This window comes from Peromyscus maniculatus, chromosome 1 (assembly GCF_049852395.1).
Source record: "Peromyscus maniculatus bairdii isolate BWxNUB_F1_BW_parent chromosome 1, HU_Pman_BW_mat_3.1, whole genome shotgun sequence".
NCBI classification, from domain to species: Eukaryota; Metazoa; Chordata; class Mammalia; order Rodentia; family Cricetidae; genus Peromyscus; species Peromyscus maniculatus.
The window spans coordinates 164638686-164662721 of NC_134852.1; the positions used below are offsets into that span (position 1 = coordinate 164638686).

At 39.8% G+C, this 24036-nt stretch overlaps 1 protein-coding gene and 1 long non-coding RNA gene across 4 annotated transcripts in view; one reads left to right on the forward strand and one right to left on the reverse strand.

Moving 5' to 3' along the window:
* LOC102923175 (glycine N-acyltransferase-like protein) overlaps positions 1–20368 on the forward strand; it is a 28647-nt gene extending 8279 nt beyond the window's left edge. For all 3 annotated transcript variants that reach the window (XM_015990079.3, XM_006996753.4, XM_015990077.3), the window contains exons 2-6: positions 4692–4787; positions 8670–8777; positions 13391–13517; positions 14505–14679; positions 19461–20368. In XM_015990079.3, the coding sequence (XP_015845565.1) occupies positions 4710–4787; positions 8670–8777; positions 13391–13517; positions 14505–14679; positions 19461–19863 (891 nt within the window). In that variant the 5' untranslated portion in view covers positions 4692–4709 and the 3' untranslated portion in view covers positions 19864–20368. The remainder of the gene's footprint in view (positions 1–4691; positions 4788–8669; positions 8778–13390; positions 13518–14504; positions 14680–19460) is intronic.
* A 649-nt stretch (positions 20369–21017) lies between these two features.
* On the reverse strand, positions 21018–23932 carry LOC143270466 (uncharacterized). The gene is made up of 3 exons (XR_013047637.1): positions 23832–23932; positions 22758–22844; positions 21018–21461 (listed from the first exon to the last, which is right to left on the reverse strand). It is a non-coding gene; the product is annotated as an uncharacterized LOC143270466 (long non-coding RNA).
* Positions 23933–24036: the final 104 nt, after the last annotated feature.

Genomic DNA, 24036 nt, shown 5'->3' on the forward strand with positions numbered 1-24036 from the left:
CTTTGTTGATAGGTACTATCTGTTAAGGTTCAGGATGCCTGGCTTGATAAAATCTGATGCATCTTAATCTGGAACAAAATCTTGCTTCCTGTGGAAACAAAAGCAGAGCCTCCTTTTCAAAGCAACATATCCTTAGATCCAAATTTTGAAGTCAAGATACCTTTAAAATATACATATTGGTTTAACTGAGTAGCCTTTACAATCAAATGTCTTTCTGCAATTAAAAAATCCCAAAGACAATATTATCCAGACTCTATGTAATATCCATCTTTATGTGGCTTATGTTTTATTACTTTTTTTCACTTTCAAAACTTCATTTTCTACAACTATCTATTTCTTTATTTTACTATCTAACCTCCTTTTCCTCTTTCTTTCAAATCTACATACATTTTTACACACACTGTAAACAATTTAAAGTTTTATTCCATCTGAATCTGCCTTATTGTGAATCTATTGCTTTGAACTGCAGTGGCTAGTACTGAAATGGAAGCGTTGGCTGCTGGCTCCACCCATCTTACTTAGCTTTGCAACACGGCTGAACTATGTTTACCACCAGCTCTGGGGAAACCATGCTATCTGCCAACTCTGGGAGGCAGTGGGTCTATGCTTCCATCCAGCAGTGTGTAGCCCCAACCACCCCCCTTTTTTCTGTACTAGCAAAAGCTATATCCACCATGCTGTGTGGCCTGAAGATGCCACTGTGTAGAGAGGCAGGAATCTGACATGCTGCACGTAAGCCCATATGCTGTTGAACCTGACATTCTATAGCTCAAGCCTGCAGGCCTCAGTGTCTCTATATCACAGCTTTTCTGGTAGACACAACTAGGAAGCTGCTCTTAGCTCCATTTTAGAACCTTATTTTTTAAGCTTTCTCAGATTTTGGATGAAAATTCTTGCCCCACATTGGGTACCATTTGTAGCTGTAGTTTTCCTGTGTCCTGCCTGGCCTGCAGTCAGGACAAATCTCTCTCACCTGCCAGTCCCACAGCTGCTCAGACCTAAATAAACACACACAGGCTTATATCATTTTTAACTATATGGCCTAATGGCTCAGGCTTCTCACTACCTAGCTCTTGCATCTTAAATTAACACATAACTATTAATCTATACATTGCCACATGTTATATGGCTTTACCTGCATCCCATTCCATGTTGCTCCTTGGGCAGCTGGCTGGTATCTCCTGACTCAGTCTTCTTCTTCCTAGAATTCTCCTTGTCTGCTTATCCTGCCTATACTTCCTGCCTGGCTACTGGCCATTCAGCATTTTATTAAACCAGTGTACAAAAGCATTATCCCTCAGTGCGCGCGCGCGCGCGCGTACACACACACACACACACACACACACACACACACACACACACACACACCTACCAAAAGGTATCCAAATATATTTCAGGCATAGATTTGTTAACTTCATACACTCTTTATTTCTAGAATTTTAGATGCTAAAAAAACGAAAGCAAAATCTTCAGAAATATTTTTAAAGTTTGAAAAGTGATGTTCATGATCATTTCACAAGGAAGCACCTATCTTTTCTTCCATTTAGTGAAAAGTTTAGTATAGGAGGCTGCTGTGGATATCGTTCTGTATAAATAAAACACTGATTGGCCAGTGGCCAGGCAGTAAGTATAGTCAGGACAAGGAGAGAGGAGAATTCTGGGAACTGGAAGGCTAAGTGAGGGAGATACTGCCAGCCACCGCCATGACAAGCAGCATGTAAAGACGCCGGTAAGCCACCAGCCACATGGCAAGGTATAGATTTATGGAAATGGATTAATTTAAGCTATAAGAACAGTTAGCAAGAAGCCTGCCACGGCCATACAGTTTGTAAGCAATATAAGTCTCTGTGTTTACTTGGTGGGGTCTGAGTGGCTGTGGGACTGGTGGGTGACAGAGATTTGTTCTGACTGTGGGCAAGGCAGGAAAACTCTAGCTACAGGAGGCACCCATGAAACAGTAGGAATATAGCTCAAGTTGTGAACTAGAACTGCTCATTGTGTCTGCATGCCTTCTAACTCTTCTCATTCCCTCACCTATCTTTTTGAAGTTTTTGAAAATTGCTTGTGTGAGTGCTATATTTACATCATCATTTCCTCTCCCTCTCCTTCCTCCAACTCTTGTGCCCCACCACAATTCTTTATAAAGTCATGCACTTTTACTCTTTGATTATTGTTACATGTATACACACACACACACACACACACACACACACACACACACACACACACACGGAAATTTATAAATTACAACTTGTTGAGTTTATTTAGTGTTGTTCATATCTGTTTGGGGCTGACCTCTTGGGATTGGGTAACCTATCAGGAGTCTCATTACTGGGGAAGACTGATTCCTCCTCTCTTAGCAGCCATTGATCTCCTGCAGAGCTTCATCTAGGGGAGAAGCCTTGTGAGAATTCCCCTATCTACACTGGCATGTCAGTTGACATTGCCATTTTTTCAGGTCTTCTTTTGGTAACCATATTGTTGAAGCTAGGTACAGCTTCCCTGTCATACATTGTCTTAGTCAGTGTTCTATTGCTGTGAAGAGACACCATAATCACTGCAACTCTTATATAGGAAAACATTTAATTAGGTCTTGCCTACATTTTCAGAGATTTAGTCCATTGTGATCACAGTGGGGAGCCCTATTCAAGGAGATATGATGCTGAAGAAGAAGCTGAGAATTCTACAACCTGACCCACAGACAGCAGGAAGAGGAAGAGCAAGCCACTGGGTGTGGGTTAGGCTTCCGAAACCCCAAAGCTCACTTCCAGTAGCACACTTTGTTGCTGGAGGGCTTCTCTCCAGGTTCCACCAAACCCGCAGTCCCACAATCCACATATAAAATAATCACTCAGACACTTATATTACTTATAAACTATATGACTGTGGCAGGCTTCTTGCTAACTGTTCTTATAGCTTAAATTAATCCATTTCCATAAATCTATACCTTGCCATGTGGCTGGTGGCTTACCGGCGTCTTCACATGCTGCTAGTCATGGTGGCAGCTGGCAGTGTCTCCCTGCCTCAGCCTTCCGCTTCCCAGAATTCTCCTCTCTCCTTGTCCCACCTACTTCCTGCCTGGCCACTGGCCAATCAGTGTTTTATTTATTGACCAATCAGAGCAATTTGACATACAGACCATCCCACAGCACTTCCCCTTTTCTTTTTTTAAAAAGGAAGGTTTTAACTTTTATATATCTCCAAAGCCAGCTTGGTATATTTGGGAATTTGGGTGTAGCTTCTCTTACTACTTCCTGCTGGAGGGGGGCACTGTATCTTATGGGGACACAAAGAAAATTTTAGGATCATGGAGTAGTCCATGAGACTGTATCGTCTGAACCAGTTGCCTTGAAACGATTCTGGATGTTGGATCATCTGGGCCATGGTGTCATCGGAGATCTTTCAGGTGGTCTTGGCTGGTCAAACCTGATGTATCTTAATCTGGAACAAATCCATAGCCTCTGGCTTTCTGTAGAAACAAAAGCAGAGCCTCCTTTCCAAAGCAACATATCCTTACATCCAAATTTTGAAGTCAAGTTACCTTTAAAATATACATTTTGGCATAACTCAACAGCTTTTGCAATCAAATGTTTTTCTTCAGTTACGAATATCAAAGAGAACATAATCGAGATTCTCTGTGTGATAGCCATCTTTATGTGGTTTATTTTTTATATTACCTTGAGCCTATTGCATTAAACTGCAGCCTTTTAAGCCTGAAACGGCGCTGCACCCACTTCAACTTCCCAACATGGTGGTGGTATGTTTTCCACCAGCTCTGGGAGCCATCCTGGGTCTATGCTTTTATCAAAGCAGCGTGTAGCCCAGAAACCTCTTTTTGTTTTGTACTAATGAAGGCTAAATCCACCATGCAGCTTAATGTGCCACTTGCAGAGGCCTCATTCCCGCCATACTGCAGGTCAAGCACACACACCAGGAACCCGCCAGTAACTCAAACCGGCAGCTTCCGGTCATTTGAGACAATTAGGAAGCTGTTTTTAGCTCCATTTTAAAATCTTTTATTCAGGTTTTAGGTGGAAAGTCTTGCCCCACGTTGGGTGCCAGATGTAGATGTAACCAACCGTCTTATTAAATAAGAAACACAGAACCAATGTAAAAGAGAAAGCCAAGAGATCAGAGCTCAGAGCTAAAATCTCACCCTTCCTCCTGCGGTGGTCCTAGCTTCCCGAAAGGGGCTATTTCCTGTGTGTCTGTCTTTTCATAGTATTTTGTTCTGCCTTCTCATTGATTGTAAACCCAAACACGTGACTGCCTCGTCACTGTATGTACAGCCCTCTAGGTCTTAAAGGCATATGTCTCCAATGCTGGCTGTATCCCTGAACACACAGAGATCTATGGGGTTAAAGGCTTGTGCTACCACCACCACCACCACCACCACCACCACCACCACCACCACCACCACACTCTGTCTATGGCTCTAATAGCTCTGACTCCCGGGCAACTTTATTTATTAACATACAATTAAAATCACATTTCAGTACAATTAGAATACCACCACAACACTTCCTACAAGACCACACCTCCTAATCCTTCTAAGTAGTGCCACTCCCTGATGACTAAGGATTCAAATATATGAGCCTGTGCTGGCCATTCTTATTCAAACCACCACACATATAGAAGACACCATCTCATAGCGGATGTCTTTGACATTTATTTCTTAATCCTTTCTTTAGGATAAGGTAGCTGCTAAGATGCTCCATTTGCGAAGCCCACAGATGCTGCAGATGTTGGAGAAGTCCTTAAGGAAATACCTTCCTGAGTCATTAAAGGTGAACATGGAACATTCTTGTGGAAAAGGGACTATTAAATGTCTAGGGAAAAGGTGGTAAAGAGAAGGAACTTTTACTGAGCTGTGTTCTGGGTCAGGTATTCACTTTGTGGCTTAACATTTAGTTGATATCACCCTGAGGCAAGGGAGGCATACTGTACACATTTAACTGAAGAGGAAATTGAAGCCCTGTTAGACCACACCATAGTGTGTGGCAAGGTGGTGATTTGCTCTAGGTGATCTTTGGTGACTCGGGGACATTCCCTTGTGCTCACACAGGAACTGTTTATATAACACTGGGTGTTTCCCAGAGTTACAGGTTGATAAAATATTAATGTTTAATATTTTCCTATGACATCTAAGAAGAAGCTAATCACATGATTTTTCTCAAAACTAATAATAAGTCAGTTCCTGTTTTGCCAGTTCTCAAAGAATTACATGCAATTTTGGGTAAGCAAGAAATTATGTTTTAGAAATGGGTCAATAACTTTGTATATGATAGCTTTCCCAATTATATATATATATAAATATTTACAATAGCACAAAACAACAAACAATATATATATAGCAAATGGACTAGCATATTACTAAGAGTAAGGAATATCTTTGTATTATGGTGAAGATGTTAATTTATCCAGAGGACATAAAATCCACTGGAATTTATACTCATTGCAATGAAGGCTCAGCATGAGAGCAAAGTTGGTAGAACTAAAAGGAAAATAAATTCACAAGTATAATTAAGGTTAATACTCTTCTTTCCTTCATATACAGAGGTGGTGGAAAGCATATAAATGGAGAGAATTCCCGAGAAACGTTAGGAACTCACTGAATTAACTACCACTTACAGAATATTTTTGTTAACTATAGCAGAATCCACATTCTGTTCGAGTGTTCATAGGACATTTTACAAGACAGAGTATATGTAAAATTCTAATATAGATAAACAATATATTAGAATATATATTAGAATTTAAATATTGAAATAACATTAAATGTTCTGAAAAGTACATGTTAAATTATATTAAATGTAAATTACATTAAAATCACATTAAATGTCTTAAAAGTACATAAGTAATATTCTTAAAAGCAATGGAATTTGGAGTCTGGGGAAACAGCTCAATGGTAAAAGTGTTTGTTTGCATGTGCAAGAACCTGTGCAGGGAATACTTCTAAATTCATTTTATAGGGCCAGAGTTACCCTGGTAACAAAACCAAAATTGTATATCAATAGAAAACTATAGAAGTCTATTCATCATTAACATAAACACAAAAGTCCTCAAAAATACTACAAAGACAGCAAGATATATTTAAACAGTAGATTTGATTCCATGCTCAGTCAATAAAAATTGAATATCAATAACCATATCAATACACAATTGAATAAAAGTCATATGATCCTTTTTTGTTTGTTTTCTTTCTTTCTTTTTTTTTTCTTTTTTTTTTTTTTTTTTTTTGGTTTTTTGAGACAGGGTTTCTCTGTGTAGCTTTGTGCCTTTCCTGGAATTCACTTCGTAGCCCAGGGTGGCCTCAAACTCACAGAGATCCACCTGGCTCTGCCTCCTGAATGCTGGGATTAAAGGTGTGCACCACCACCGCCTGGTGTTTTATTTGTTTTCTAAGACAGAATCTCATAACATAGCCCAAACTGCCTGCAACTTACAAGTAATTTAGGCTGGCCTTAAATTAATGGTAATTGTCTGCTTTAGTTTCTAAGATGCTGAAATTACTGGTGTAAGCCACCATGATTGACTTTCTATTTTTTGTATTTTGAGACAAGAGCTCGCTAAGTAGTCTAAGCTGCCCTTTAACTCATCATCATCCTGCCTCAACACCATGAGTATCTACCTACATTACAGGTGTACACCACCACACCTAGCTTGATCTTTATTAATGGGTACAGAAAAAAATGTCTGACAAAATATAATAGTCTTGATAAATATGAAACTCGGCAAACTTGGAAAAAAGAGAATTTGTTCAATTTGACAAAAAGCATGTAGTCATAATGTACAATTAAGATCTTTCTATATAGCAGTGAAATGGAATATTTTGTTTTGCTTTAGATGGATAATTAAGCACTCTAGCAGGAATCTTAACAGTTCTTATTAATAAAATCAAACCTGAGGCCAGTTATTGGGGTAAATACTGGAAGATCAGAGAAACAGAACAAGCCACAGTTAACCTCACCTGGCCAACTTCTCAGCTGATCTTGTTTCCTCAGACTGGAAGCCTCTGTGTCCTCATATCCAAATGGTTCTCAGCTGAACTGTGCTGCTCAAAACCTAAAAGCTTAATCAGCCAAATGCTTAACCAGGCCAAATGCTTCTAGTTCCTGGTCCTCACGCCTTATATATCTTTCTGCCTTCTACCATCACTCCCTGGGATTAAAGGCGTGTGTCACCATGCCTGGCTGTTTCCAGTGTGGCCTTGAACTCACAGAGATGCCAGATGGATTTCTGCCTCTGGAATGCTAGGATTAAAGGTGTTAGTGCCACCGTTTTCTAGCCTTTGTATCTAGTGGCTGTTCTGTTTCTGACCCCAGATAAGTTTATTAGGGTGCACAGTATTTTGGGGAACACAATACTATGACAAAGCACTTTCCTTAATCCTATTTAATGAAACATAAGTGACCTAACCAGAATGTAATTCAAGAAAAATGATTTAAAGTGATACATATGGTGGGGGGCGGCAGTAAAGTGTAGTGTGTTCTCAGAAGTCACAATTGCCTAAAGATTCCACAAAACAATCTTCTGGACATAAGTTTAACAAGGTTAAAGGATTCAAGATCAATATTCAAGTAGCATAACTCAATTCTATTTGTCTACATTAGCAATTAATGAATACTTGGAATAAAAAAATTAAAATAGTTGTCATTTACAATAGCACAAAAACAACAAACAAAAATTCCCACCAAACACCAAGCTCCCAAAACAGTAGGTAGAGACTCCTGTTGGTTTCCATTTTCTTTTGCTAACCACTGGTATATCTGTGTTCTTCTGGAAAACAGGGAGAGAATGTATATAGTACCATTATTACATTGATTGGGAGGATAAGAAACATGAATAGTATGATATTTTATTAACTTTCCCAGATTCTCTGACAACCTATATAGCTGTCATTTAAGTTTCCTGTAATTCTATATCACTGCTCCTCTGATGAAACAGGGAAGGTATCTGGCAAAGTTCAAGGTCCAGGTTTAAAATTCTTTGACCAAAAAATTCATTGGGCAACATTGCAGAAGTTAAATAATATCAGGTGCTGGTGTGCTTGCATACAAAGTGAGTAGAATCAAGAAGTCAATATTTTTGTAGTTATTTCCAATAAATATTCACTGAAGTCTCAGGTAGCAGAAATATGTGTGTATTGTAGCTAGAAACAGTCTATTTCTCTAAACTGTGAATATTGAATAGTTTATCACACATGTCAAATGTAATTGATCCCAAATATTAACTATTTGGAAGATATTAAACATTATTATGTAAATTTATATCTTTGACATGGAAATATGTCTTTGTACAGTATATGTGAAATTCATATACATTAGAAAATTCCATTGTTTATAAAATTATATGGGCATATGTTTATATGGCAGAAAATAGAAATGTATGGGACAGATTCTATGATGTGAGACTAAGTGATTAATAATCTACTGTATCTGCATATTTAACTATTATAATAGTTTCATGATTTTGTTTAAGAATCTATCTACTTTGAGTAATAAAATATTACTTAAAGATTGGGCTACATATCATATGATTTACACATACTAATTTCATAGAAATCAATATCATTCTGGCAACAAAAGCAAGGCTTTTTACTGTCCCTCTGTATAAGGTTTTTATTGTACCTATGAACAGCTGACTGTTCAGTTTGTTGAAATTTCTAGGTTTATGGGACTGTCTTCCATATGAACCAGGGAAACCCATTCAAACTCAAAGCTCTGGTGGACAAGTGGCCTGATTTTAATACAGTGATTGTCCGTCCACAGGAGCAGGTAAGTTATATTATGGAATGAGTATGACTGTAAGTTTACCATTCCTGTGTGTCTATCATGAACCTAGATATATGTAGGCTCCAGAGAAACATAGATAGACCCTGGTGATGCCAGAGTCCTTGTTCTGGATGGAAACAAGATAAGCACATGGAGTCTAAACTGAAAAACCACAAAGGGAGATAAGAGATGAAGAAAATAACATGAGATCAAGATCAGAAAAGAAGAAATAAGTAACAAGATGACAGTTATACACTCTTATTTTATAGTAACTTCAAATGTACATTGATTAAATTTCTCAATCTAAAGATGAAGAATAGATAAATGGTTTTAAAAAAGCAAAAACATAAGACCCAGCTATGAGATACATACAAGAGATTTCACTCACTTTAATAAAAAATAATACACTGAATATGAACAGATATAAAGAGTAGTCCATGGGTATGAATTCTTAGACATATAGTCAAGAATTTTCATGAAGGTCAATATGGCTATTATTTAATGATCATGTAAACATATATTCCCTTAGAACTGAATACTAGAAACATACAAAGCACAATGAGAATAATATATATCAATTCAATAACTGTAAAGACATCAATACCCTATTTTCAACAAGAGGTAGACAAGTCAACAAGGCATGCAATTACTAAGAAAACACTGTATTTGAATTAAATTTTAGACAAAACAGACCTAACAGACACACCAGACTTTCCTTCCAACAACAGCAGAACATATTATTTCTAGTACCTTTGAAAACACTCTCCAGAATAAACCACACACTAAACTACAAAACACATCTGAACAAGCTTAGATTGAATCATTTCATACTATGGTATTCTGAAACTCCATATTAAAGAAGCAGTTCTCAGGGAAGTTCAGAACAAAAATAATTCTATGTGGGAAGAATAATCCTAAATAAATAGTTAACATTATATCTTAAGACACTAGAACATGTTAGATACAAAATTGGAGGAAAGAAATAAAAAATATCAGAAAAGAAATAGACCAGAGAATACAACATCCACTGAAAGAATAAAAAGAGTTTGTTTTCTGAAAATATAAACAAAATTTTCAAACTCTTAACTAGTTTAAGGAAAAAGAGAGGACACAAGTGAATAAAGGGAAAACGAAAGCAATGATACCACAGCAGACATCATAAATGAACTGAGTCATAAGGAACTAATGTGAATATTTATATGCCCAAGATTGGGTAATCAAGAAGTTACAAATAAGTGTTTGGAAAGATACATACTACAAAGACTGAATGAGAAGCAAATAGAAAGGCTGAAGAGACCAATAACAGATAGAAACTGAAGAAGCAATAAAACACCTCCAGACCTCTTCTATTCAAAGAGGAGGCAGTGAGACTACATGAACCAGAGGTGGTGGCTAACTCCAAGGAACCAGCATCTTGTACACACAGCAGGGCAGATACACATATGAACTCACTGAGACTGTGACAGTACATGCAAGACCTGCACAAGTTCAAATCAGTCAAAACCCCAGCATGGAGAAGGAGAAACACAAAGTCCCATCCCTTGCCAAGGATCTACTTGTAACTGATACTTGTTGGGAAAGAAAAAAAATCAATTTTCCAATAGCATGTCACTGGGTATACAACCAGGGCAGGCCCCTGGTACTTGGCTTACACAGAACAGATTCTATGTCTTTTGTTTTTAATAATTGTTATATCTTTTCTGTTGTTGTTCATTTATTTGTTTTGATTTTCATTTTTTTGTATGGCTTTTTACTTAGAGAGAGAGAAAGAACTCGAAGTTAGGTGAGTAAGGAGGTGGGGAAAATCTGGGAGGAGACAGAATATAAGCAAAATATATTGTGTGTAAAAATTTACAAAAATCAAATAAACTAAACAAACCAAAGCATATTACCAAATGGTTTACTACTGAGTACTACAGACAGCCCAAAAAGGATCAGAAACAGCACTCACTTTTCTGTTTTGTTTTGTTGATGTTTGTCAGATAGCGCTGAGCTGTCCAGCCCGGTGTGGCCTGGAATTCATTCTGTAGCCCAGGCTGTTCCAGATTCTTCATCCTCCTCCATCAGCCTCCCAAGTTCTGGCATTACAGGCATGCATCACCATGCCTAGATTATTACTGCTTATTACAAAATATAGACCTAGAAGAATTCTTCTATGTGTATTTTGTGAGGCCACTATCACCTTCATACTAATCCATAGAAGATAAGATAACTGCTGGCAATTTCCTTTCATGAATATTAATGGAATATTAGATAAAATATTAGAAAGCAAGTTCAATTACATCAAAAACATTATCCTCAATGGTTAAGTGATGTGACACACTGTCATGTAAGGCTGGCTTAGCACATGCAAGCCAGCAGTTGTGGTCCATCAGAGCATCACATGGCCATGTCAGTCGATGAAAAGAAAATTATTTGAAAGAATCTAATACTCTTTTTTGGATGAAACTTCTTAATAGTCTACATATAGGAGGAAAGTACCCCAATTCAAAAATAAAAACTGTCATTTGATCCTCTTCTGGGCATGTATCGAAATGATATAAAAATCAATGCTGCAAGTGTCTATACTGCCATATTTATTGGAAAATTACTTGTAATACATAAGAAATAACCCTGGAACCCATAGACAGATGAATGGGAAAGCTGATATAAGTATAAAATTAAATACTATTAGCAATAAAAGAAGGATATCCTATTGTCTTCTAAAATATAGGTTAACCTGGAAGATACTGTGGTAAGTGAAATAGGCAGTCACAGAAATAATTATAATCTTACTTTCATGTGAATTAAAATTTCTTCTATATATCTGAAAAGGTTTTTCTGTGTATCTTAATAAAACCAAAAACCATGTAACTGATAGTGATGAGCAAGGAGGTACATACCTAAGGCATTGAAGAAGCAGATATGTAGACTAAAGAAGCCCAAAGATCTAACACGCAACATACAATTTTACTCTATTTACTGCTAAATTAGTAAAGTTCTTGCTACTATTTCCAAAGAAAGAATAGTAATTATGTGAGACAACAGGTCTGCTAATTGGCTTCAGTATAGCAAACATTATTATTATTATGTGTGTGTTTCATAATATCACATGTACATTAAACATACACAATAGCATTTATTAAAAAACCTCACCAAACAGCCTACAATATAAACTAAATTTTAATTTACTTAAAATCTAAAAATGAGTCATATTTTTTCAAATGTACTGATAAGATGGATTGTAAGCTGTAGTTTTGTCCGGCTGCAAGGGCATTTCTGTGCACTGTTTTCTGTCGAGCTTGCCCTAGCTGAATATTTGTTCTTCAGTCCTTTTTGAACAAATTATGTTGTGATTTTGCCAGAAAACAGGTCTTTTCTGAAGAATGGTGCTTTGTGCTTTACAGTTTAAAGGCACCATGTTTTATTTTTGTATGGTTTTATTGTGTATATATATATAAATTCAAACACAGTTCATCTGGTCAATTTCAATATTGTTGTGTTAAAAAAATGTATCTATGGTTTGCTGTGCAAGTTTGAGGACCTGGGTTCAAATGCCTCGAAGCCCCATAAAGCTCTGTATAGCAGTGCATGTGTGTAAACCCAGCATTCTTACAGAGAGGTGAGACTTGGGAGACAGGAAAAGTCCTGGAAGTTTGACAGGCAGCTAGATTTGTGTTGGCATCAGCAACCAAGAGTCCCTGTCTCAAACAGGGTGGAAGTGAAGACTGGCACTCATAGATGCCCTCTGACCTCCATGTACATCCCACATCCTTACATAAACACTCTGAACACACACAGAGAAAGAAAAAACACATTTGTTTTGAGGCTGTTTGGAACAAGAAGATTTACTCTTATAAGGCCTTTGACAGTATCGTTTTTCTTTTTCCTGAGTATTACTAGCTCAAGGAAGAATGTTTCATAAACCATTTTTAGTTGATTTTGAATTGTAATGGATATATAAAATTTAATAAAGTTCAATAAATTTTTTTCGTAGAGTGGAGTTTTTTACTTGGCTTCATGATGTTAATAATTAAGAAGTGCTGTTATGTTAATAATTAAGAATGTTTCATAAACCATCTTTAGTTGATTTTGAATTATAATGAATATATAAAGTTTAATAAATTTTTTCCATAGAGTGGAGTTTTTTACTTCATTTCATGATGTTAATAATTAAGAAATGCTGCTGACATTTGAAGAAAACATCTCTGCTTAAGTTCAATAAATAAGTTTGAAAATTCCAGCAAGGATGGGAAAGGAGTTCCTGAACCCCTAGCCCTGGCTGAAGGTGGTGGCTGCTTAGGGAAGGAGAGCCACTTCTCTTTGGGCAGTGGCCACCGGCAGGTCACCCATATTCTGATGGGTGACCCCAAATACATGCACATCTGGATGGCATTAACTGAACTCAATGGCTGTTTTTAAAATACGAGGAAGTGAAATTGGAGAGGAGATACATTGGGGGGGGGTCTTGAGGAGTTGGAGGGAGGGAGTGGGGTGAATGTGACTAAATGTCTTGTATATATCTATGAAATTTTCAAAGAATAAAATAATAGGAAAAGTGTAATGGAATTCTAAAAAAATACTGAAATTACATGGCGTAGTCAATTGTATTTACTCTGTGTTGCCCAACCAAATAGGAGATGACAGATGACCTTGACCCCCATACCAACACTTACCAGATCTATTCTAAGAATCCTAAGAACTGTTTGGAATTCCTTGGCACACCAGAGATCATCAACTGGAAACAACATCTGCAGATCCAAAGTAAGGGGACAGGAATGTGTGTTGTGTGCTGGGACCTCCTGCATGCACATCTGTAGGATCACTCTCCATCCTGGGCACCTCACCCTGCAACCTTTTTTCTCTTTCTGCAAACTTCAGAAACCTAACCTAATGCACATTTCTTGGTCTGCCTCCCACTGCCTCTCTGGTGGAACCAGTTTCAAATATTGCAGGCTATGGTGTTAATAGACGAAGCAGTGAGTAGGTAGTTTTTGGTTAGCTGAATGTATTTTGAAGACATATTCAGGAGCCCTCAGAACAACTAGATGGGAGACAGAGCTTGGCCTCCGACCTTCTGTTCCTGGAACAAGAATGACAGCTTGTGACACAGATCACTTGCCAGGTCACTAAGATTTATATCTAGTGTGGTTGCAAACGTGCCCTCTGGAGTTAAAGCCACAGAGAACTTCCCGGATCTGCCTCCAGTTGTGATTCTTGAGCAGATGACTTTCCCATTAGTCAGTGTTCTCACATGTAAAAATTCTGATACTAAAAGATACTAAAACATACAACCAGTGAGAGGAATGAATAAAGTGTAAGATTAATGCCTGGGCATAAAACATGCTCAAACAAGATTGGCTATTACTTAGATATGCTCCTGTTCATAGAGACATAGTGAGGATTTTTTTTTTTTTTTTGGTTTTTTGAGACAGGGTTTCTTTATGTAGCTTTGCACCTTTCCTGGAACTCACTTGGTAGCCCAGGCTGGCCTCGAACTCACAGAGATCCGCCTGCCTCTGCCTCCCAAGTGCTGGGATTAAAGGCGTGCGCCACCATCGCCCGGCCATAGTGAGGATTTTTAGTACTCTGCTGGACACGAGAGAAAATATGTCCATGGAATAACTTATTGATGGACACAAAGGAGCCATACTTGAGGCAAGGTTTTCTGACGAAATTTTGTGTACATCTTTGGACTACTTCTTTGACCTAGATGGACAGTTACTTGTTCCCTGTTTCACTCCTTTCTAGGTTCACAGTCTAGCCTGAATGAAGCTATAATGAGCATTGCAGATGCTAAGCTGATCAAAGTCAAGAGATCACAGTCCATTCTCTACATGATGCCTCAGACAGCAAAGAAACTGGTTCCTTTCCTGATGGAGAATACAGAGAACTTACATAATAAACCTGGCAGACCCCGAGGCATGTGAGTTGGATTGATGATACTCTGTTCTGCTCAGATCTCTTACTAATGTAGCTCCCTGACCTTTCTACACAGCCTACTTCCAGGACAATTGCTTTAGAAACATAACATGGACTGTATGATCTATATTCTCAAATGCCACAATTTTAAAAATTGTTTTCAGGGGGGTTATTTGCCTGTACGTGTGTGTGTGTGTGTGTGTGTGTGTGTGTGTGTGTGTGTGTAGATGTGTTTGTAAGTATGTGTACACATGTGCGGAGGTCAAAGGGTCCTGGTTCCCTTGGGTACCATCCATTTTCTGGTTTTATTTGTTTGCTTTTTGAGACGGGAACTCTCACTGGGATTTGTCTGATTAGGACAGGTTGTCTGGCCAATCAGGTCTAGGAATCCACCTGTCTCCGTCTCCCGAGAGCTATGATTACAGACTTGTACTTCTATACCCAGTTTTAAACAAACATGTGATATGGGGAGCAGACCGAGGACTCCATGCTTTCTGTGAAGTAAGCACTTAATTCCATAATCCTGTCACCAATTAATTCTCAGCACATTTTGAGTCAAGTTGCAACTCACTTTGGTCCCCATAAGACATGTGTGTACTCATCCGGTGTTGGACATCATCTTGTCCCTCTGTTTCCCTCCCTCCAGCAGCTCTGTCCTTCTGCTACTTGATTTTCAAATGCTCACACATGCCTTTGGGACACTGCATTGGCTTTTTGCTTGTCTGAAATGTCCTTCCTTCAAATCTTCACATACTTCCCCACCTCTCTCTTTGTTAGTTTCTCACAGTCTCATTTTTATTCCCATTGATACTTCTTTTCAGAGCACCTCATCAAAAGCCACTTACAATTATTATGAAAACTAATTTTTATTTCCTTTATTGTGTTTTCATTAGCTGAAATCAGCTTTTTTTAAAAAAATAAAACCATATATCTATGTGTTGCTAGAAGCCTGCCAGAAAATTTAGATTTCCTTAGGGGTAAGGATATTGAGTGAGTGAGATGTCTCAGTGGACAAAGGCCCTTGGGGCAAAGCTGATAACCTGAGTTCAGTCCTTGAGACCCACATGGTGGAAGGAGAGAACCTGCTCTCACAGGTTGTTCTCTGACCTCTACACATGTCCCCAACAATCAATAAATAAATGTAAATATTTAGAAAAAAAGAGCAAGAATTCTTTTTTTTTTAATTTTATTTTATTTTACAATACAACTCAGTTCTACATATCAGCCACGGATTCCCTTGTTCTCCAATCTCCTGCCCCTCTCCCCTTCTCCCAAGCCCACCCCCCCATTCCCACCTCCTCTAGGGCAAAGCCTCCCCCAAAGACTGAGATCAACCTGGTAGACTCAGTCCAGGCAGGTCCAGTCCCCTCCTCCCAGGCCGAGCCAAGTGACCCTGCATAAGCCCAGATTATGCAAGAATTCTTTTTATGTTGTTGAGAGAAGGAGAGAGAGAGAGAGAGAGAGAGAGAGAGAGAGAGAGAGAGAGAGAGAGAGAGAGAGAGAGAGAGAGAGAGATCCTCAATAGGCAGAATGGTATCCAACATATTTTAAGTTCTGGTTTTGGAAATGAAAATATACTCACATCATTTCCCCTTTTTCATCCTGTGCCTCCCTTGATCCTTTTCAAACTTATGGACTCTTTTTCTTTAACTTTATTGTTATGCATGTGTGTATGTTCACTCACAAACATACAACATGCTCAGTGTGTTTAATGTTACTTGTAGGTGTATGATTTCATGGCTGACCAATTGGTTGAAAAACTAATGAGGAGGCTCATCCCTGGGGAAGGCTATTTCTCCTGCTCTCAGAATTTGTTAGTTTCCTATAGTTCGTTAGAGGTATGGCCCAATGAGATTTTTTTCCCACTTCCATGTTATCATGTCAATTGATGTGTGTTCTTAATAAATATGTGTTTAATCAATCAACTTCACGGAGGAAATGTTTTCCAATTGAGAACATTTAGGCAAATTTGTGGTGATATTTTATTTGTGCTTTGATAAATAAAGCTTGCCTGGAGAATCAGAGGAAAGGGCCATTATAAGTAAACAAAGAAGTCAGGCAGTGATAGCACATGCCTATCACTTAGCAGGCAGGATCTCTGTGTGTTCAAGTCCACACTAGGGAACAGAGCCAAGTGTGGTGACACACGTCTTTAATCCCAGTACCAACCATAGAGACCTGGAGGTCTGTACTGACAGACAGAAAGTGACAGAGCAGTGTAGGAAAAGGAAGTGAGGTAGCTGGGTTAAGAGAGCCAATGATAGGGCAGAAAAGCCTGAGTAGACAGGAAGTGACACCATTTGGAAGCTGCAGAGTTGGTGAGGTAAGGTTGGCTGGTGGCTTTTCCTATTTCCCTGATCTAAGGCTTTCACCTCTATATTTGGCTCTGTGTTTTTTATTTAATAAGATCATTTAGAAATTCGTCTACACAAATTATGTATTTTCCTCCAGTGATTTCCAGGGTCACACAGAGCATCACTGAAAACTGATGGGAACTTGATGCGCAGATGTTCAATCCCATGGGCCCTCTGGCTCAGTGTGCCTGGAAGAACTTTGCTCACACTGTAAAGGGCATTAGAACTCAGAGAGTGCCTCCTCCCCCACAGTAGCACTGGGTCCACTTGTCAGGGGACAGTCGGGACAGGAGATCTTTTTTTATATTTAAAATTTTTTATTCATTTTACATACCAACTACAGATCCCCCTCTCATCCCTGCTCCTGCTCCCCTCCCCTCCTTCCCTCCCAATCAACCCCCCCATTCCCTCTTCCCAAAGGTTAAGTCCTCCCATGGGGGGACAGCAAAGCCTGGTACATTCAGTTGAGGTAGGACCAAGCCCCTCCTCCCTGCATGAAAGGTCTGTTTGAGTTGGAGTTTTCTTTATTTTTTTATTTTTTTATTCATTTTACATACCAACCACAGATCCCCCTCTCATCCCTCCTCTCACTACCCGGCCTTCCCTTCCCCCACCCCCCTCCCCAGCCTCCAACAGGGTAAGTTGTCCCATTGGGGGACAGCTAAGCCTGGTACATTCAGTTGAGGCAGGACCAAGCCTCTCCCCACTATATCAGGGGTGAGCAAGGGGTCCTATCATAGATAATGGGATCCAGAAAGCCGGCTCATGCACCAGGGATAGATCCTGGTCACACTGCCAGGGGCCCCTCAAACAGACCCAGCTACACGACTGTCTACCATATGCAGAGGGTCTAATCTGGTCCCCTGGAGGTTCCACAGCTGTCAGTCTAAAGTTTGTGAGTTCATTTGAGCTTGGTTCACTTGTCTCTGTAGATTTCCCCATCTTGATTTTGACCCCCCTTGTTTGAGTAATCCCTCTTCCCTCTCTTCGACTGGACTCTCAGAGCTCGGCCTGGTGCATGGCTGTGGATCTCTGCATCTGGTTCTATCAGTTACTGGATGAGGCTCTAGGATGACAATTAGGGTATTTATCAATCTGATTACAAGGGTATGCCAGTTCAGGCACCCTCACCACTGTTGTTAGTAGTCTAATCTGGGGTTGTCCTTGTGTATTCCTGGGAATTTCCCTAGCACTCGGTTTCTCCCTTACTCCATAATGTCTCCCTTTATCAAGATATCTCTTTCATTGCTCTCCCACTCCGTCCCTCCGACAGCTCAACCATCCCATTCCCTCATGTTCTCATCCCCCATACCCTACCCTTTATTGCCCCCCCATCCCCAGTTTATTCATCCAGATCTCCTCTGTCTCCCCATCCCAAGGTGATCTGTATATCCCTCCTAGGGTCCCAGGAGACTTTTATTTTAATGGTTCACGACAGAGAATAGGCTCTGATGGTGGAGTGGCTTGTTCACCATGAGGATGGTGAAGGGCATGGTTGTGACCAGAGTCTGGATCCTCTGCTTATGCACACTGAGAGGAATTTTTACCTCATTGCAGGAGTCTTCACACTTTAGTTTCCATAGAAGGAGCTATCTGCATGCCATGCTGTTTACCCTTTGAACTTCCACTTTACCTTTTATTCAATATGGCAGCCAAAGACTCTCAGATACCAGTATTGAAGGTTTCATGATATGAGGGTTGGGAAGAAGGCTTAGTCTATAAAGCGCCTCCCATGCAAGCCTGAATATTTGAGTTAAGATCCCTAGAATATCCATATGTGATAGTATGCCTGTTATCCTGGTGCTGATGTAGTGGAATCAAGAAGATCACAGGGGATCAGTGGACAGCTAGTGAATAGGTGAACTCCAGGGTCAGTGAGTGAGGCTGAGCAAGATTGAGAAAAGCACCCAACACCACACACACACACACACACACACACACACACACACACACACACACACGATTCCATGCTTCTAAAGTCATGCTTTGCTCCTTGCTAGCATGTGCTTTAGAGTACTTATTCTTTATTTGTCCATTTTTACTATCTATATGATGTCACATGCTCTATTTCCTTTGGGGAGGTGGGTCACAGCAATGTCTAGAACAGCACGGAGTTTTTGTGAAGATTTAGCTGCTTATGTTGCTTATGTCCTGGGTACTTGTAAGACAAAATCTCTTATAGTATTAATTTCTGTCTTCTGATAGAATAGTTATTAACCCATCCCTTCTAAAGAGGACAACAGGGGGACAGATGGGCATGAACTTATGTTATCTGCCTACTGTCACATGACTAACCAGACATTGCCAAGCTGATGCACGCCATCACTGCAGTTCTCATACCTCACAGTAGGATTTTGTGGGGAGGGACAAATGTATCACTGTGCATGGTATTTAGGGGTGCTCTTTTTCTTTTTCTTTTTTCCCTCAACAGCAACCAAGAGATGTTTAAACTCTCATCACTAGATGTTACCCATGCTGCCTTGGTGGATAAATTCTGGCATTTTGGTGGCAACGAGAGGAGCCAGAGATTCATTGAGCGCTGTATCCAGATCTTCCCTAGCTCATGTCTCCTGGGACCTGAAGGAACCCCTGTGTCTTGGGCTCTGATGGACCAAACTGGAGAAATGCGAATGGCAGGCACTGTGCCTGAGTACCGGGCACAAGGTCTCATCTCCCACATCATTCATACTCAGACTTTGGTTATGGATGAACTTGGCTACCCTGTGTATAATCATACAGACAGAGCCAACAAAATTATACAGAAAATGAGTCATACTCTGCACCATGTCCCTATGCCCTGTGATTGGAATCAGTGGAATTGTGTACCTCGGTAACTCTGGTGCTGAACACTTGGCTGTGTTGGGTAGGCTGTAATAAACTGGAGAAGTGGATGGTGGACATAGGTAAAACACAAACTGTAATGAACAATAAAGGAATGGGCATTGCTTGGGTTCTGGGAAAGCAGTGTGAATGGCCAACAGTATACCACAGTCCCCACCCTGATGTTACCTTTCAGATCCAGCAGATGTAGCATGGCCAAACCTGTCCACTGAGCTACTGGCTTTGTTCAGTTTTCTACACTCTGGATGTCAGTGGCACTTCTATTCAGCTGCACATTACTATCCTCATGTGGCTTATTGCCCATGATCAGATGTGTCGGGGTATGGTGCTGACTTGTCAATAGTGTATGCTTTTCTCTCTCCCTCTTTCCTCTGTTTAGAAGCTAGAGTACGCCTCATCAACAGGTACTTTGAAATGATTGCTTCACTGGTAGACCTTTGATTTCTGTTTAATAACCATGCTAAATGTTGCATGAATAAATATATGATAGCAGTTGGATATGGTATCTGAAAGACTAATTTTTAAGAAAATTTAAATGTGTACAACCTGAGGCTTTGGTAATAACAATAGATAATAAAAATGTCTTCTATAGTGAAACAAATTCACAAATCCATCACTTCACATATTTACCATATTTTGATTTGACATTGAGTAGCTAATCTCATTTAATATGAATCTCATATACAGTTCAATGTTACTATGATATTAATATTATAAGTAGATCTCTAGATTTTCTTAGTAACAAGTCAGAAATTTTGTAATCCTCTGATACCCATAATCTCTTTCTCACTTCATCCCTAACTTTGGTAACTTGCATTTTGTTCTCTATTTCTGTGCTTTTAAAAATTGTTTTAAATTTCATATATAAGTGAATTTATGTGTTAGTTTTTTTTCTATCCAGCTTATCTCACCTGGTATATCACCCAAGTTCATTCACTTTGTGGAAAATGATAAGAACTTGTTCTTGTAAAGGACAATATTACTATATTGTGATACACACTTTTTTCATGCCAGAGTTTCTTTATCCATTTGTCCATCAGCAGGCATTTAGGTATTTCCCTATCTTGGCAATTTATGAATAATCCCACAAAGAATTTGCCTTTATGAAATAAAGACAGTGGTCTTCATTGTACACATGCCCCAAAGAAGGATTTATAGATAACATAATTCTGTTTTTTTTAATTTCTTTTAAAATATCCATACAGTTTTCCATAATGACTGTACCAATCAAGAGTCCTACCAACCATGCAGAACAGTTACCCCTTCCCATATCCATGCCAACAGGTTTTTTTTCCTTTGAGAATTGCATTCATATATACAATATATATTGACCCTATCTGCCTCCACGGCCTCCAACTGCCTTTATCCCCAATCCAACACATCTTCCTCCAAAGCATCAAAGAAGTTAAGAGACCTGTCCATGGGAAGAGGAGACTGGACACATTCCTTGTCCTTTGACTGGCCACATGTTTAAGTAAGTAGGCTGAAGAAGACAGAAGAGGAGGGGTCTGCTTCTATAATTGGGGTGAGGGAGGACCCCACTCCTTTCTTGTAGTTGGCCTTTGTGATTTATGGGATCCACAGGTTTACCCTGTTGAGGGTAACAAAACAATTCAGTGGAGCTTGTTTTGGAGAAAGTCAAGGTTAGTTACAATGGCTTCAAATCACAAGAGATGGGAATGAGAATTAATGTGCCAAGAAAATGCAGAATCCCAAAGGAAGACAGAGAAGAATATGTGCAGATTTGCACAGTACCAGTCCATTGACTGAAGGAACACACAAGCTCTTTTGTCTCTCTGCATAGGTAATAGCTACTCATTTCTCTGGTTCTCTAGTTTGAGCATCTCTTCTTTTTTTTTAACTACAAAAATTTTTTCCTTCATTTTACACACCAATCAAAGATCCCCCTCTTCCCTCCTCCCGCCCCCCCCAGTCTTCCCCTTTCAACTCACTCCCCATTCCCCCCAACAAGAAGGCAAGGCCTCCCATAGGGAGGCACATTCAGTAGAGGCAAGTCCAAGCCCTTCCCCCTGCCTCAAGGCTGCAAGAGGTGTCCCATCATAGGTAGTGAGCTCCACAAAGCCGCTCATGCACCAGAGATGGATTCTGATCCTACTGCCAGGGGGCCTCCCAAGCAGCTCAAGCTACACAACTATCTTGTCATGCAGAGGGCCTAGTCCAGTCCCATGTAGGCTCCACAGCCATTGATCCCACTTTCATGAGTTTCCTGTTTGGTCATCCCTGCATGTTTCCCCATCATGATCCTGATGCACTCTTCTTTCCTTAGCAGAACTCATGACTAGCTGGGAAAATAGTACTGATCCCAAGAACGCAGAGACTGTCAAAATCCTTCCATAGTTGTTTCACATAGTAAAGTTGGCATGAAAATACCTTCTCAATGAGCCCTGTCTGTTTTTAGAAAGGTGGAGCAAATGTTAATATGTGTTGTCAATTTAGAAAGAAAAGCCTCTGCCACCAAGAAAATGTAAATCAAAATTACGTGAAGATTCCTTCTCACTCCAGTCAAAATGGCTATCCTTAAGAATTCAAACAGAAAATACTGACAACAATGAGGCAGAGAAGGACCCCTTATAAACTGCTGGTGGCAATGTAAACTAGTTTAGCCACTGTAGAACTCAATATGGATGTTTTTAGAAGAAATTAAAAACAACACCATGTGTTCCATCAATACAAGAGACATACCTAGAGAATCAAAGCCTACTACAGAGATGCCTGCATACCTATGCTTATCACTACTCTATTCCCAATAGCCAGGGTATGCATCGGGGTAGGTAGCCATCCATAGATGAATGGATAAAGGGAATATGTTACATACATGTACAACAGAGCATTGTTTAGTGATGAAGAATGAAATTACATTACTTACAGGAAAATGTATAGAACTGGATGGGATCATCAGTGGAACAGGTAGGCTCACAGAGATAAATATCAAGTATTTTCTGTCATGTGGAAGCTAGATATGAGGGTAAAGAAAGAGGGGTATTTTAGGAGATTTAGAAGAGAAAAAAGGGTAAAAGGAGAGGAGATAAGAAAGGGTAATGGGGAGCAAATTAGCATATCATTTACTACCGTGGAAAGTAAAAATGTATCTTATATAATATGATAATATCATAATGAAGCCCCTTTGTGGAATTTTAAAAAAAAGAACACAAGCTATCTAGACTGAATACTTCTCTGTCTTCAACACAGTTACCATCAGTTTCTGTCTCCATAAAAGTGAGATTAAGAGTTCTCCTCAATGGCTTCCTGTCTAGACTGTTCTTTTTGGGGGGTGGGTGGGTATAGGGGAGAGAGGTTGTCCAGAAGCCTTCTATGTCTCTCATTCTCAACTGTGAGTCTGAAATCATAGATACCACGGCAAAATAAGTTTCCTTGACATTTACAGTCAGTGACAGCACAGATCATGAACTTATACATGGTTTCTGGTGACAGCACAGGGACCATAGACATCCACATGTCCTCCATCATCCATCATCATGGACCACTCAGCATGCTCTCTGGTGCAGTTCAGACCACAGACATTAAAGCAACCCTTGGGCACAGAGTAGACCATTGGTACCATTATGACCCTTGGCCATAGCACAGGCCATGGACATTGACATGGCCTCCAGTGGCAACACAGACCAAGGGCATGAACATGACTTCAGGCAGCAGCTCAGACCACGGGCATCCACATGGCCTTTGGTGGTAATCCAGACCACAGACATCAATGTGGCCTCCTGAAGGGGCACAGACCAAGAACACCCACATGGTCTCCAGTGGCATCAAGGACCATGGAAAAGGGGATTCTTACTGCTCTAACACTGCAGGCAAGTCATTTCCCTTTATGCCATGCATTAAAAAAAGAGATATGTCATTGAGCTTTATGAATCAGGCCTCCCGCCTTGTGCTCTTGCTGATATTTGGTGGTAAAAATGGGGAGGAAGAAGGTATTGCTTACCTAACTGTCCCTTTCTACTCTGCTGGCTTACTGTACCTTTGGCTGGCATACCAATGGCAAGCGGAGCAAAGAGCAAGGTGGTGTTTAGAGAGAGAAGTTCAGAGGGCAAATGTTAGCCTTATCTTGCAGAGCCAGTTCCTACAGCACGAGACCAGTGAAGGAGGGAAGGGTTAGATTTCACTAGAGCTGGTATCAAGAAGTTTTT